Below are 16,148 nucleotides of genomic sequence, written 5' to 3' on the forward strand. Positions count from 1 at the left end.
TGTCAAATTTGTTATAAATATCTCACTTAATTTTGAAGTTATAGACCAGGGGTGTCCAAAGTTGGTCCTGGAGGGGCACTGTCCTGCAGAGTATAGCTCCAAGGTGCCATAACACCCCTGTCTGAAAGTCTCTAGTAGTCTCTAGAGGTGTCGTTTTTGATAGTCTCTCTCCAAAGAACATTTCTACGGTGGTTTGGTTCCAATCAGGGAACAAACGTGGGAGTAGTTCGCAAAAGTAGGTTTTTCAAAAAAAACAAAATTTCTCGAAATTGTCGCATGAAGGGAGATAGGCATGCATTTTGTCCGCCTTGAGCCAATGATTCCAAGGTTATACGACACTTGAGCCCACATCTAACGGTTTAGGAGTTATGAGCCATTTTGTACTTTTGCTCGCTGTAGCGCCCCCGTCAGGCCGGTCGGGGCGTGCCTCGGTGATGCTGGTAGCCGTTGTGAGTACTACCAGCCCTGAAAGTTTCATGTCTCTACGACTTACGGTTTGGTCTGCCTGATCAGTTTTAGATGGAGAATGATGCATCATGGGAAAATTAACAATTACAATAGGGTTTCAGCCTTTCAGGCTTGAACCCCTAATAACAGAGGGCATAAAAAGGGCCTTAAAAAGCTCAGAGCTTGATTTTTGAGCTGCTGGTTACAAAAACTTTATCAAGCGTTTTGACATGAGCATCGGAGAGGTCAAAGGTCGTTTTTCGCATTTTCAGCTTTTTTTATCATGGAAATGCTGTGTTTAAAAAAAAAAAAAAAAAAACTTTTAAACTGCAGTACCTCTACTGGTAGCCCGATCTCCACAAAAGCTTGCAGGCTTCTTTAGAATAATATGGCGCACGTGCTCAGCTAATTTGGTGACGTTTTGCGCAGAGCAGACCTTTTTTCAGTCATTTAATGCTCATTTTGCATAGGATAATACAGTCCATTTTTTCACCTTTTTAGTTAAACCACCATTAAATGGCCATAAAAGTTTGCAAGCTTCTTTGGGATCACGTGACGCATGTGCATGCCCGATTTGGTGAAGCTGTATGCAAATCAGGCCGGAAGAGGGCTGCTTTCAGCCATATAATGGGATTTTCCATTGAAATACATCATTTTGACACCTTTTTAACCTTTATAGCGCCACCAAGTGGCCAGTCGCTGCGTACTTTTTCATGCGGCCACAGAATGAGCTCTTTCATAGGCGTGCTGAGTTTGGTGAAAATATCTCGTTCTGTTGACGAGTTATGGCCAATGAAGTAAAAGTGGCTCCTCACACCTCGAACGTTTTGGCGGCCCTTAGGGACCGTGAACCCATATTTGCACTTTATTTTTATAACTTTTGACATTCAGACTCCAGAGAATCCTGCTGCGCTGGTTTGGTTCCGGTCTTTGGAAAAAGCCAAAATACCCCAAATCTTTCCTAGAATGACGAGCCAATCCGAGGCATGCATTTTGTCCGCCTTGAGCCAACGATTCCAAGGATATAAGACACTTGAGCCTAATGCCTAACGCTTTATTAGTTATGAGCCGTTTTGTACTTTTGCTTGCTGTAGCGCCCCCGTCAGGCCGGTCGGGGCGTGCCTTGGTGACGCTGGTAGTCATTGTGAGTACTACCAGTTTCATGTCTCTACGACTTACGGTTTGGTCTGCCTGATCAGTTTTAGATGGAGAATGACGCATCATGGAAAAATTAACAATTACAATAGGGTTTCAGCCTTTCAGGCTTGAACCCCTAATAATAACCAGCACAAATACAATAGGGTTTCAGCACTTCGTGCTTGAACCCCTACTAAGAAATTCAACGATTTCAATAGGTGACTCCGCACCTTCGGTGCTTGGCCCCTAAAAATCAACACTACCATTCAAAAGTCTGATCCTTCAAAATCATTGTAATCCTTCAAAATCATCGTAATATGTTGATTTGCTGCTCAAGAAACATTTCTGATCATCAATGTGTTTAGTACAGCATCTTAAAATAATCAATTACACTAGTTTCTCCAAATGATAAATCAAGAAAAATCACATTAAAAATGAACAATTTTTACTTATGAGATCCAATATAAAGGAGTACCTGTTTCTCTGTTCTTGCCACTCCAATTGATACAGTGTCATTACTTTTGTGTTCATCCACAAAGCACAGGTGAGGAACTGCAGGAGCAGATTGGCATCTCGTCTTCTTCAGTTTCTCCACCATCTCAGCAATCATCACATTCTTACCCAAGGCTGGTCTTGGTGTGAAGGTCTGTTTGCATAATGGGCAGCTGTAGATTCCCTCCTGATCCTCCTGATCCCAGCAGTTTGAGATGCAGCTCATACAGTAACTGTGTCCACAGTGAATCGTCACTGGAACCTTCAGAAGATCCAGACACACTGGACAGGAGAACTGATCCTGATCCACTGAAATACTTTCTGCAATTTCTCCTTTTAAACACACAGATAGAGAGATAATGCACACTGCAGTTTGACAGTCGAGTTCCTTCTTCTAACTGAATGTTGAAATTGCACAGTGTGTGCCCAGCAGGCTGTGGCTGAAGTCAGTTGTAGTTCTTGTGTTTCTCTTTCCTTCAGTGATTCTGCTCATTATCATCAGGTTTCACCACTAATGGTCACTCATCACTTAATTAATCTCTTAATTATCTCATTAACTTTAACACTACTTCAGTGTTACTTTTAACACCCTGTAGTGTGGACACATATTTACACTGAGGAGTGTTAATTTAACACTGGGGTTCCCTTTCGAAAGGGAACTCTCGCTGCGTCTAGCTGACGCTATGGGGAACGCCCTCGGCGTGACTGGTGTCTGAAGCTACTGTCGAATCACGGCAAAGTCTTTGACCGACGTCAGCCCATGACGTCATCAACGTGCGACCCGGAAGTATAAAAGGGCGCCGTGCCAACACATACACATCTTTTTCGTCTTCAGGGACTGTTTGTTTGAAGCGGTATCTGCAGATCTGGTAAAGTATTACTAACTAAGGAAAAGGATGAAACGCACAGAGAAGAGGCAGAGCTTTAGGAAGTGTGTCGACCCGTGTCAGAGGTTTCTGACACCGGGAGACACACATTCTCTGTGCGTTTATTGCCTGGGCGAAGAGCATGCACAGGCAGTTCTCGAGGGAGCTGCCTGTGCAAACTGTGAGCAATTCCCTGTTAGAACGCTCCGTTCTCGTCTGGCCCTCTTCTCGAGGGAAGAGGGCGCAACATCTGGGGCTGCTGATGTGAGTTCCGCTCGCGCTGAGGCGGAGCGGCGGCGCACTTCATGGGGTTCCCAGATGGAGCTCGCTGATCGTCTGGAGAGAGGTGTGGTACTCTCGGACGATCAAACGGCTGACGAGAGCGACCTGCAGGTCGATGTGGAGAACGATGGTTCCCCGCCGAGACCTGCAGCGGGTGCTCTTCGGGACGGGCAGGAGATGGCTGAGGAGGATGATGAGAGCGACCAGGACCTGCCTGGACCCTCTCAGCCACCCTGTCCCGCGTATGCCGAGTTGCTGGATGCTATGGAGCGCGCCACGGACAGGCTGAGGCTGCCCTGGCGGCGCGCTGGGGGAGAGGTCGCTCGTGGACGGCTCGACGATCGATTTCTCCCCGGTCATACACCAGCACCTCAGATGAGCCTTCCATTCCTACCGGACCTCCTTACTGAGGTCCAGGCGGCATGGAAGAACCCGTTCTCTGCCCGCATTCACCGACATCAGCGGGCAAGCTTCGCTGATGTCGAGGGAGTGGGTAAGCACGGGTATGTGTCGATGCCTCCCATAGACGAGACGTTTGCGAACTATCTCGTCTCTGGGCAGGTGTCGACACTGAGAGCTCCATCTCTGCCATCCAAACCGCTGAAAACGACCTCGCGGTTGAATGGCAGGGCATACGCGGCAGCAGGTCAGGCTGGTGCGACCCTGCACACGATGGCGGTGTTGCAGGCGAACCAGGCGGACCTGCTGGAGGATCTCGACCAGGGGGCCGGGCTGTCCCCTGAGGCGGTTGCTGAGCTGCGCCGCACCACAGATCTGTCTCTCCGGGCCACCAAGCAGACTGCTGCTGCTATCGGCCGCTCTATGGTGGCTATGGTGGTTACGGAGAGGCATCTGTGGTTGGGCCTGGCTGATATCGGGGAGAAAGAAAAGGGTTTTCTCCTCGATTCACCGGTTTCGCCTACTGAGCTTTTCGGCACCTCCGTGGAGGCGGTGGTTGGAAAGTTCAGGGAGGCGAAGGCGCGCTCAGCGGCATTTAAAACATGCATACCGCTGAGATCCGCGCCCCCACCCAGGCAGGCGGGACCTGGTCCTTCAAGGTCTGAGGACCGTAGGCAGGACCAGAGGGCTAGCGTCTCCTCTCGTGCCCCCCCTCCTTGGAGGAGCAGGGCACAGAGGAGACGGGATTCCCGCGGGGGGAAAAAGGATTTAAGGGAGGTGATCCAGGACAAACGTTCCCAACGAAGGCGTTGGTAATGGGTCACTTCCCTTGAGGGCGGTTACATCATAGCCCTATCCTTTTTCCTTTCTAATGTCTTTTTATGACTTTTTACCCAGGCGCTTCTTACATCAGGCCTGTGGCGGGCCTATGATGAGTAGTACTATGTTCTGATGGCCCGCCCGGAAAGTGAGAACGCCCCTTTCAGGCGTTCATGGGCGGTAGAACATGGTGGTGAGAACTGCACAATGAGTCTTCGCTCAGCATGCCGCAGGTGAGAGTGGTCTTTTTTGTATGTTATACTAAAAATATGTATTTCTTACAGACCCCAGGTTCCTGTATAGAGTTGGGTATTCATCAGAGAGAACTGTCTTTCCCCTGCTTAGTTAGGCTTCAACACAGCACCATTATCTGGGCTATGTTTGTGAGCGTGTGTTGGTTTTCCCTGGTTGGTCAAGATGGCGCCAGATAGGCCACCGCTTATGGTTATCAGAAGATGGGCCTCCTCTCATTTTGAGAGTAGTGTTTAGGCCGCCGCTCTTTTCTTTGAAATGTTTGCGGATTACTAGGCGGTAGCACACTTTTCTGTTAGAATGTAGTGTTTGTCTACCGCCTAGGGTTATTATGTGTCTTCGGTCCCCTAAGCCACTGCAGGTTAGTTTGTCTCTGTTACGACTGAGCGCTACGGCGTCAGTTGGTATGTGGGTAAAGGAGGCGCGTTGCTGAGGCACCGTCACCTTTTTTGTTGTACTTAGATCGGAGGCCTCCTCTCAGTGAGAGTCGTTGGTTTTAATAGCAGTCAGTTTGTTTGTCTGGCAGTTATTTCTCGTTTTTTGCGAAACTCGTACAGCTTGTAGGCTTCTACAAGCCTCCCTGGAACGGGTCCCCATTGTGATGGGTAGCTATCATGTGTTAGGCCTCAGCAGGCCTCCATGAAAACGAGCCGTTGGGTCTAATATTACTACAACCCACATTTTTCAAATATGGCTGTCCCAGTTAGCAGGAAGGATTGCACCGTTCTCAAGAGTAAACGGTGACAGTGGTAGGCCTTATCAGGCCTCTAGTAAGGCAGGTGACAATGCTTAAGCATCAAGGTACTACTAGCCTAGCTGGCTATCAGGTTAAATAGGGGTAAATACGCTCTCCTGAAGGTCGGCTGTCAATTGTAGGCCTCATCAGGCCTCCCCGTAGGCCCGCTGGTAGGTGTAAGGCCTTACTAGGCCTCCTTGAGAGTGAGCTCTCAGGTTGTGATCACTACCAGAAGCAGGTTGTAGGCCTCATCAGGCCTCCCTGAAAGGCCTGCTGTTAACTCTAAGACCTTACTAGGCTTTCCTGAGGGTGAGTTCCCAGATTGTGGTCACTCTCAGAGGCAGGTTGTAGGCCTCATCAGGCCTCCCTGAAAGCCTGCTGTTAATTCTAGGCCTTAATAGGCCTCCCTGACTCGAACAAGGTAGTAGGCCCCATCAGGCCTCCCTAAGGTGTTCCTGGGGTCCAGTCATCTGAAACAGTTAGCACGCATTGCAAACAGGTAGCAGGCCTCTCCAGGCCTCCCTGAAGGCTGCTTATCAGGTAGTAGGCCTTAATAGGCCTCCCTTGAGGGCGAGTTCCTTAATCAGGATGCTCAAAAAGCCTGCGTAGCTTGACTGTCGAGTCCCATATGGTGGTCACTCGAACGAGGTAGTAGGCCCCATCAGGCCTCCCTGAGATGTTCCTGGGACCCAGTCATTTAAGCACGTATTGCAATCAGGTAGTAGGCCTCTCCAGGCCTCCCTAAAGGCTGGTTATCAGGTAGTAGGCCTTAATAGGCCTCCCTTGAGGACGGGTTCCTTAAACAGGATGCCCGACTAGCCTGTGTAGCTTGACTGTCAAGTAGTAGGCCTCCATTAGGCCTCCTTGAGAAAACAAGGGTAACCTCAGCAGGCGGTATTGCTGTCAGGTAGTAGGCCTCACTAAGGCCTCCCTGAGGACGGAGTCCCGAGCCTGGATGCTTGGGTTTCCAGCATGGCTTGCGGTTAGGTAGTAGGCCTCTATAGGCCTCCCTGGAATACCCGCTATCAAGTAGTAGGCCCACAGGGCCTCCTTGAAGTTGAAGTTCCTGAGCTAGGCACTTTGATTACCAGGTCTCTGTGAGAACTTGTGGTAGTTGGGCCTACAGCTGGAGGTTACTCGCCAGGCAGGCTCAGCTGCTCCCCTCAATGAGGGTCGTCTATGAGTGCTCAGCCGCCTGAGCCTGGTCAGACGGTCGTAGGCCTCTCATGAGGCCTCCCTGTTAGATCAGTCATTAAGGCCCTTTCGGCCTCCCTACTGCTTTGAAACACAAGCACCTGGTAGATCCTTGATTGAGCAGGCAGACTCCCCTCGATAGCAAGGGTTGAAAAGCACTTCGCTGAGTATTGCTCTCTTGGATAACCCGTCTCTGAGTTCCGGGCTAAGTAAGACTGCCTGTGTTTCAGTCCCTTAGCTTGGACGCCCTTTGGGCACCATCCAGAGGCTCTGTTTTTGAACAGACAGGGTTGGCCAAACCGAAGTGTCCATAACACTTAGGGCACCAGGTCAGGCTTCCCTGGTGGCACTCGGGAGAACTTTTTCCCGAGTAGTGACTGGCTGGGGTTCCTTCGGGTCCCCTAGCCACATTCCCTTGAAGGGACCCCTTCTTTGGAAGTAGTGGTCCCGGGCCTTCGAGCTGTCTAGATGGAACTCCACGCAGTGCGTTAAGGGTTCCGTTTAGTTGTATAGCTTGGGCTATGACCGTAGGGAGTGCTGTCACTGTCAGCCCAGGACCTGAGGGGGAATCGCTCAGGTTTTTCTATGAATTACTTGAGTTGACAGTTGTCACTGCCAATGGGCAGACACTCCCCTTAGCATGGCGGCGTTGGTATATCGTTCCCCATAGCGTCAGCTAGACGCAGCGAGAGTTCCCTTTCGAAAGGGAACGTCTAAGGTTACGTATGTAACCTCTGTTCCCTGAGAACAGGGAACGAGCGCTGCGTCGCGTTGCCATGCTTCAGGGCCTATCTGCCATACAGTCCCTTCAGACGAGAAGATGTGTATGTGTTGGCACGGCGCCCTTTTATACTTCCGGGTCGCACGTTGATGACGTCATGGGCTGACGTCGGTCAAAGACTTTGCCGTGATTCGATAGTAGCTTCAGACACCAGTCACGCCGAGGGCGTTCCCCATAGCGTCAGCTAGACGCAGCGCTCGTTCCCTGTTCTCAGGGAACAGAGGTTACAAATGTAACCTTAGACGTTTTTGCTGTGTACCTTTGTAAAAGTAGGGTATGAGAACAAATATATACACAGACTGTGCACAGAGATAAAAAGGTAATATTAAGTGACATTACTGAACTAATGAATAATTCAATGACTCATTCATTAAGGCAGAGACTTGCCGCCACCTGGCAGTTTTAGTTTAATATTTCAAAGTATCACTTCATTTTTACCATCATTCCTTGCTTTTTGTATTACATTGATAATAAAATTAATGGAATATTAAGAATAATTGACTTGAAACGTTGACTTTATAAATGTAAAAATTCACCTGTAATGGAATTTAAGGGGGCAAATATTGTGCCTTAATCAAAAAGGCATGACTGCGTTCTAATTGAAAGAGAGGGAGTTCACAGAAGGATGTTTAATGCCTCAGTGGGTACGACTTTCTAAAAAGTTTAGGAACCACTGTAATGTAATAATCTATAAATATAGGCACATTGAAAGACTAATAATTTGCAACCTTGTAGTATCCTGTAATAACCACTAGGTGTTGTTTTGTAAGTGCTGTGTTCTTACCTGGAGAGTTAGTTGAAGAAGATGTCCCTTGCGGTGGGGGAGGGTTTATATCTGTTGGTGTGATTGCTGCAAACAGAAAGTAAAGTGTTAACTTCAACTCAATAGCTGTAGTAGTGTCATCTATTTGAAGATACTACATTTTGGCGATGAGGATGAAGTAGAAACTGCGGGGAGACAACAGATTAAGCAGATTAAAAGAAGCAATGTGCTGATAACTCTCACTGGGGGAAACAGAAGGATCTAAAGGATAGAAAGAGGAAGAGGAAGGTCTAGGTTACTACACTATAAAATCAAATTATTTAAATAGGAATAGTATGTTGTGCTAACAAATGCTTAGTTATCATAGTTCACATACACAAGAGTTCTAGTAACTAAAAATAACTGTAGAGAGTACTTAATCTTTTACTTCAGATTTACTCTTGACTTAGTACAGCTACCATTGTTGTGTTTTGATGCTGAATGCTGAAGTCTGTGTTACAAATATGGAGGGATTATATAAACACAATTCAAAGTTTTACAAGGTGTTCATGGCATAAGTGTTAGCAATAAATATGTAAATGATCACTATACAACATGAAGGGAAGTGTTACATAGGTTGTTTTTAAAAGGTGACCTACTTTGGACTTAATCATTTATTGAAGCTTGGTCAACTTTTAAAAGCAACCTATTTATTACTTATCTTCCTTTGATACCAAATAACTATGAATGTGAAAATGAATGTTCATATTGTACATAGTGTTGTATTTGAGGTTGAAGCTTGGTCAACTTTTAAAAGCAACCTATTTATTACTTATCTTCCTTTGATACCAAATAACTATGAATGTGAAAATGAATGTTCATATTGTACATAGTGTTGTATTTGAGGTAAAACAAATATATAAATACTGTTCGGTTTCTCACACAAACCGATCGTTTCATGTCTTACGACATCAATGTATCGTCACGAGCCGAAGGGTTTAATATGGATTCGTATGTCTATGTTTTTTTTACTCCCATAGCTCTCATACTCTAAAATGTTCCCATTGACATGCATTATATGACTGGCACACAGCAACGGTTGGAGTTAAACATTTTCATTTGTGTTCTACTGAAGAAACAAAGACACCTAAATCTAACCTAAATGAACATAGTCGGGGGAGCCAGACAATATAACATGATTTACAAGTGAAGAACTCAAAACTTTCATGAAGAGAAATGGCATTCAGCATTTAACATCAGCTCATTACCATTCTTTTTTCAATGGTTTAGCTGAACGTGCTGTTCAAACTTTCGAGGAGGGAATGAATGAGGTTACACAGTGGAGACAAGAGTAGCAAGATTCTTTTTTAACTATAGAATCACTCCTCATGCAACAACTGGGTTGTCACCTGCTCACATGTTAATGTCAAGGAAGTTGAGATCCACATTTGACTTACGCTTTCCTGATGTGACGACCAAAGTTCTGGGGTTAAATCAAAGTTGCAAACTCAGAAGTTTCGAAGTTGGAGATTCGGTTTACGTGAGAAACTACAGCTGTGGAAATTGATTCCAGCAGTTGTGGAAAGCTGTACAGGACTTCTTTCATACAAAGTGAAAAGGCATGTGGACCAAATAAGAATTTGCAGTGCAGATGAGATGTTTGAACTACCCACCAAGAATGAACGTGACACTTTCATGAAGGTGACACTTCTGCAATGCCGAGTGTGGATGTTGTTAATGTAAAAAATGAGATTTGCCCTTGAGAAAAGACCATCGTTAGAATTGGCTGTTACTAAACATGAGACTAGCCAATCTACAAATCGGTCTGCAAGAGAGAGACAGTCTCTATAGCTGTTTTAGCTGATTGCTGATCCAAGCAGAACGACTTCATCCTGAGCACTGGTGATACCTTTTCAATCATCACTACAGAGACCGCTTCAGATTTATTGATTGGTAATATTAATTGGATTTTGATTATTCACTGGTCCAACAGCAGTTCTCTGTATTCTGTTAAGCTAACACTCTCTATCTGCTTAAAGCTGGCAGTGGACTTAATACATGCAGTAAGGGACTATTGCATTAACCAATTAGGGGTAAACGCATGATTAGATCATTGATGCTGTCCAATACAAAGAGATTTTGGGATCTGCGTTTACTGAGCACTCAATCAGAAAAAAATGGGGACATAATGTGTTCAAGGACAAAATGTGGATTATTAAGCTATGGTGCTGGTCACTCCACCTTGGACAATAGTAAACTTTTTAGGGCTAGATCTAAAATAGTAATCAAAAAATTACAAAACTCATGATGTCACAAATGCTGTCATTACCAGGGATTACGTGAAGTTAATATTGTTGGTCATGAATTCGAGATAATGCTGAGATCTACAGTCATTTGAAAATCTCATAAGTAAAAACATTATTAATTAATTAATTAATTAAATGAACAGATGAATGGCAAATTAGATTTGAGAAATTTCAAATTGCGATATGTATTTCTATTTTTAAAAGAGGGACAGTGCACATTAATTAACATGAGTATACAAGTCCATCATGTAAATGTGCCAGATTGCTATTCTTCTTTCTCACTATCACTTCAATAGGTTGGCCACCTGCAGGTGATGGTGTGGAACAGACGGCCGTAGTTCCAGAAGGAGGGAGATTGTAGATACAATTTTTACTATTACATTTTTTCTTTATTAGTATTCATAATCAGTTTATATTATGCATTTGTATTATTATTCTTTGTTAATACTCACTATCATTTGTTTTAATCATTATTATTTAGTGTGCATTTGTATTAATATTATTTACTAATATTCATTATCATTTGTGTTGTATCATTCATAATTATTATTATTATTTATTGCATTATTATTTAGTCAGAGTAAGTCTGAGCACATGAAGTGTGAGAGACATGGAGAGACAGGAATATGTAGCATAAGTTTTCCAATTATGCACATGTGACTGAAGTTTTCTGTAAGGAAGTATTGTTGTTGTTTTCCTACCAATGCATTTGACATGTCACAAGTTCTCTTTAAGACATATTTTGAACAATGAACAACAAGTTTCTCTATGCATATGTTCAAGGGTATATTGTGCCACGTGAAAGCACGAGGTATAGCGTAAACAACCTCTTTTTCTGGTAAACAATTAATTCACTGTTTAAGCAACCTATAAAATCCAACTGGGTGTCCAGGAAGACAGAGAGAGAAAGCTGGAATGAAGACCATCCCTCAGAAAATTGTCTCTTTCTCCTATGTCTGACTTACAACAATAAAAAGAAATCTCTTGGCAGGATTACTGGTGTCCGGTCCTGTGAATTAAACCATTGAATTAAATTGGCCATAGGTAGGATAAGGAACAGAAGGCTGGACTTGTTGTGAGGACATACTTTGGTGAGAGGGCATAGGTGTGGGACTATAATAAAGTCCCAAAGAGGGGATGTGTTGGAGAATTACATTGATTATAAGATTAAACTGATTATATGATATACACAAGATTATGTATCAATAAGATTATAACTAGGCCTTCTGCCTTCTGTAATGAGAGGGTCCTGAAAGAACATGGAAAACTAGTGGGAGATTGCATTATTTGGTGTATGGGCACGGAAGTGAGGCCTAGGTGACCGGTGGAGCGTTAAGAGAATGGTACCTCACATGTAAAGAGGAGCTCTGGGTTTTTTCCACAATAAATCTTGAAAGATGCAGAGCTTTGCATTTAAGTGTTGCAAAATCATAAGGTGGTAAATCAAATTGTGTAATCGCAAGGTGGAGTTAGAGGAGAAAGGAGGGCTGGAAGGGTGCCCATTGGATGAGGGGAGATAAGAAAACAGGATAAATCATGGAGTTTTACTATGGAAAGATTAGATGTTCAGCTGGCATCTCACTTTGTTGTTCATGCAATAAAATTAAATATCTGGAACTTCGACTTCTTCCAAATTTCTTCAAAGAGAACTTAAAATATTCCACAACAGCCGTTAGGAGATTCTGAGAAATAATTTGACCATAAGAACCATCTTAAGTCATTTATTAAATCTCAGCTTACACCTTTCAGAAACACCCTCAGAACCACTCAAATCTTAGCAGCCTAACACCCACAGCTAAGATAGTAATCATAGCAGACACATTTCCATAGCAAGCTATGCCAGAAACATCAAGCTGTATGCTATATCACTAGTTGACCCATTGAACCTTTAGCTTTTAACTCTTTAGGGTTATGCATATGTCCCTCAACCCTACTCTCAACAGTTAGTGTGTCAAAATGTTGCAGATGCTAAGCCCATCTTCCCAGACGGGAGACCTAAAGGACTGACGGGCAACTGCGAGGAACATGGTTCCACCCAGGGCTGCGGAAAGCCTACAGCACCAGAGCCAATGCAACTGGACAATGAGAGAAGAGGACTAACAATACATGACCCGAGTTAGAGTTGCAGCGAGACATGTGATCAAGGGTATCACCTCCTTAGCTTCCACCTCATGGATCTGAAACAGAAGGTAAAAACAACCTCACACAGCAGATCACAGAGACCAGCAAGGAGCAGACACATGCTCAAAGCCTCACCAACCAGCTAGAAACTGAGGCTCAAACCAGAATCAAAAGGCTTGAAAAAGCTCCGGCAGCTGCTGAACCATGAGAGCAGCTGGACAGAGCAAGCACAGGACATCCCACAGCCGTCGACGACAACATCCTCCACCAAACCCTTCAAACAGGTGTCAAGCGGAGGCTGCACAAGGACAGCTGGACACGACTATCTCAGAGTTACTGGAGCTGCTGAAACCAGCAAAATAGCTTCCTGAACAGGACTCACAAGAGGAGTACTGCAAAGGACAAGCTTCCAACTACTTGCCCCACACAGCTCAGGGCGAGCTCACGTCAGTACTGCCACAAGAGCAGAGCAGAACTTCAATCCTTCAGACTTCTCGTGACTGAGAGGCTAACAACCACCTGCTACCCTCCTGCCACCAGCACTAGGTCAGTCTAAAACCCTCTTCAGGCCACACAGACCCCTATCCACTTCCTGAAACCACAAGCAGACACCTGCGCCACACAAACGGACTTCATCATCAGAGACCTGAACTTGGCTACTGTCTGCCTTCTCTGCCATGGAACGACCATCACTCCAGGGGACGCAAACAACAAGAGCCCAACACTGCTGGGGTGTGTCTGATCTTTCTGCACCTTCAACATCGCTCGCTGTTGTCCATAAGAGTGGCAACAACTATCGAAAGGGGGGAATTATGTAGCGACTGAGGCAAATCAGACACATAATCGCCTGTTGCTTTTAACTGATATATTTAGGTGCTTTGTGCTTAGTAGCGGACCTTCCCCCAACACAACAGAGAAAGGTCCCAGAGCTACCATCAGATAAGGCACTGTTTACGACCGAGAGGGATTTGCAGAGAGAGCTGAGACTCTTTCTGAAAAGGACAAATACACCATCTTAAACTCATATAGCCTATATATATATAACCACTTGAGAAATATATAAACATATATCCATCTCCTGATTTGTTTTTATAGGGTTTGGTCTGTGTTAATTCAATCTCTGTTGGATTTATGTTTCAGAATTGCATACTTTGGTTAACAAAAATCATCGGTATGGCATGTTTGGTGTCTACGAAGTTGTAATCTCAAGATCTGAATGATTGTGTATAGGATGTCGATACCTGTGCAACATATTGGTATTACAAGAACCTTTAACAGGTCCTTCAGCAGCAACCAATTGGCAAAGGATTTGCTTGAGACAAAGGATCATAAAATTTTCCCTCCAAGAGCCTGAATACGATTGGCTCACTGACCTTCAAGGCGGGACTTCTCCCAAGAGCTCAAAAGAAAGGGGCAGACCCCTCCCACTCTCTCTTTACTACTTCCTGGCTGAAACAACACCTCATCTCAGCCAGCTGGCCTAACGACCAGATAAGGCCTCCACACACAGCCTTGTGTGTGTGTGTGTGTGTGGGACAGGAAACCAAATGCCAAACATACAGCTTGTGCAACTTTCTCAATCTCAATGGAATCAAAGCAACCATGCAAGTTCACCATTGTTCCTTTGCTCATCACGGAAGGAATGGATAGCAACTGCAAAACCCTCGGACGGAACCATCAAGGCTTTCTCCTGCGATTTCACCTCGGACGGTCTTCTACAGCTCAGGCTAAATGCAAGTAAAGTACGAAACAGAAATCGGGTTCTTCATAAGGTTTAGACTCTCTGCATAGCTTCATCCATCTGTTCTGTCCCTTTTTCCTCCATCCACTTTAACCTTGCCTCTTGTCCTGTATATCTTTTGTGTATGTATGTCTTCTGTCAGTTTTAATCTTGTTCTAAGTTTTAAGTTTGTGCACAATATATGTTTGGTCCTGCCTCCCTGCCTGCAAACATATTGTCCCTTAAATGATCGATCTTGCTATGTGCTCTAAGCGCTTAGGTAAATTTAAAGAAATTATTATTTTTCTGTGACCCTGAAAAATATCCTTTCCTAAGAATTAATTAATAATTGATACTGAACGTCCATAGGACGAACTGATTGAACGATTGTAATGTTAATGTAGCTACATCAAGTTAATCTAGTTAACTGATTCAAATATTCATAATTAATCAATGAATAATCATAATGAGTTATGAATAATTATTCATATGTCCCCTCAGAGCTAATTCGCTACACATAAATACTTCAATGATTTATGAGTGATAAATAGTGTATCAACTAATAACTCCTCAACCATTTACGATTGATCTGTTTGATTTACAATTTCTTTTAAAGACAACTTACAGCACATTTGTATTTTGTTAGCATACCACTTATTAATAAGTTACAGTAATATTTTGTAAATTATTCACTAATAATTCATAAATTACTTTAAGTATAAATTAACAAAACATTTATAAATTGTTAGCATATCACTTATTAATCATGACTAATGTATAGTCATGTTTTGTAAATGATTAGTTCATCATTAACTAATAACATAGAAGTGACTTACAACTGAACAATATTATAAAGTGTTACCTTTTCATATTTCAAATATATTTAAAAAGAAATTTCATTTTAACTTTAACCTGTTACCTTGCTTGTGTTTTTCCTCCAGCTGCATAGCCAAATTTTTATTATCTATCTTCTTCAGGAGCTCCACCATGGTATTCATTGCTTCTTCTAGTCCAAAATGGTCCACCATCTTATCCACTGTTTTAAACCTATCTGCATTTTCCATTTCAGAGTTTTGTATTCCTTTAGTATTTATCAAGAACCATTTAAACTTCTTTAGCTCGTCTGTTCCCAGATCCTGTAGTGTGTTTAGAAGCAGCTCTTTAACAGACCCCATCGTCCTTCACCGATCGATTCACAGCTGCAGGACAAAAAGAAAAAGACCTGACTTAGTTTCTCTCTTAACATGTGGACTCAAGCACTCAAATGTTATTTGGATTATAAAATGAAACTGTGATCGGATCAGGACTTTCTGAGTCAAACTCATCTGTTAAAGAAGTCCTATAATGCTACTTTTTACAAGAATAAAAAACTCAGGTGTTAGAATGTGTATGTGAAGATTCAGCTCAAAATACCGCTCATATAGCTCAAAATACCGCTCATATAGTATTAAATGCCCCTTCTTGAGTGGAAGCAAAAACATGCCGTTTTCATGTGTGTATCTCTTAGTAGTAAGTAGCAAAGTACAAACATATGTTGTTACTGTATTTAAGTATCTTTTCGAAATTCTTTCTTCCTTTATTTTAATTTGTTGAACTCAAACTAATCTCCTTTTGTTATTCATTACTCTGACTTTTAAAGAGGAATTGAAATGGGAATTAAAATGCATCTTTTGAGAGTTACACACTGTAAAAAATATTTAGCTGTGGTTGCCAGAAATGTACTGTAAAAAATATGGTAGCAACATTTTAGATTTTACAGATTTAAGTTAAATTTACATATTTAATTAACCAAAATATTATTAAATTACCAACCTATTGAAATACTAATATCTTTTATGTACCTTTGATACTGAC

General features: G+C 43.4%; 1 protein-coding gene across 1 annotated transcript in view; it reads right to left on the reverse strand.

Moving 5' to 3' along the window:
- Positions 1–15,469, reverse strand: part of LOC307122426 (interferon-induced very large GTPase 1-like) — a gene marked incomplete at both ends in the record, with an annotated part of 33,166 nt that extends 17,697 nt beyond the window's left edge. Inside the window, 3 exons of the mRNA XM_079846412.1 lie at positions 2,060–2,409; positions 8,190–8,255; positions 15,214–15,469. Of these exons, the coding sequence (XP_079702538.1) occupies positions 2,060–2,409; positions 8,190–8,255; positions 15,214–15,469 (672 nt within the window). The remainder of the gene's footprint in view (positions 1–2,059; positions 2,410–8,189; positions 8,256–15,213) is intronic.
- Between the last annotated feature and the right edge of the window lie 679 nt (positions 15,470–16,148).

This window comes from Gobio gobio (assembly GCF_949357685.1).
Source record: "Gobio gobio genome assembly, contig: scaffold_113, whole genome shotgun sequence".
Taxonomy (NCBI): Eukaryota; Metazoa; Chordata; class Actinopteri; order Cypriniformes; family Gobionidae; genus Gobio; species Gobio gobio.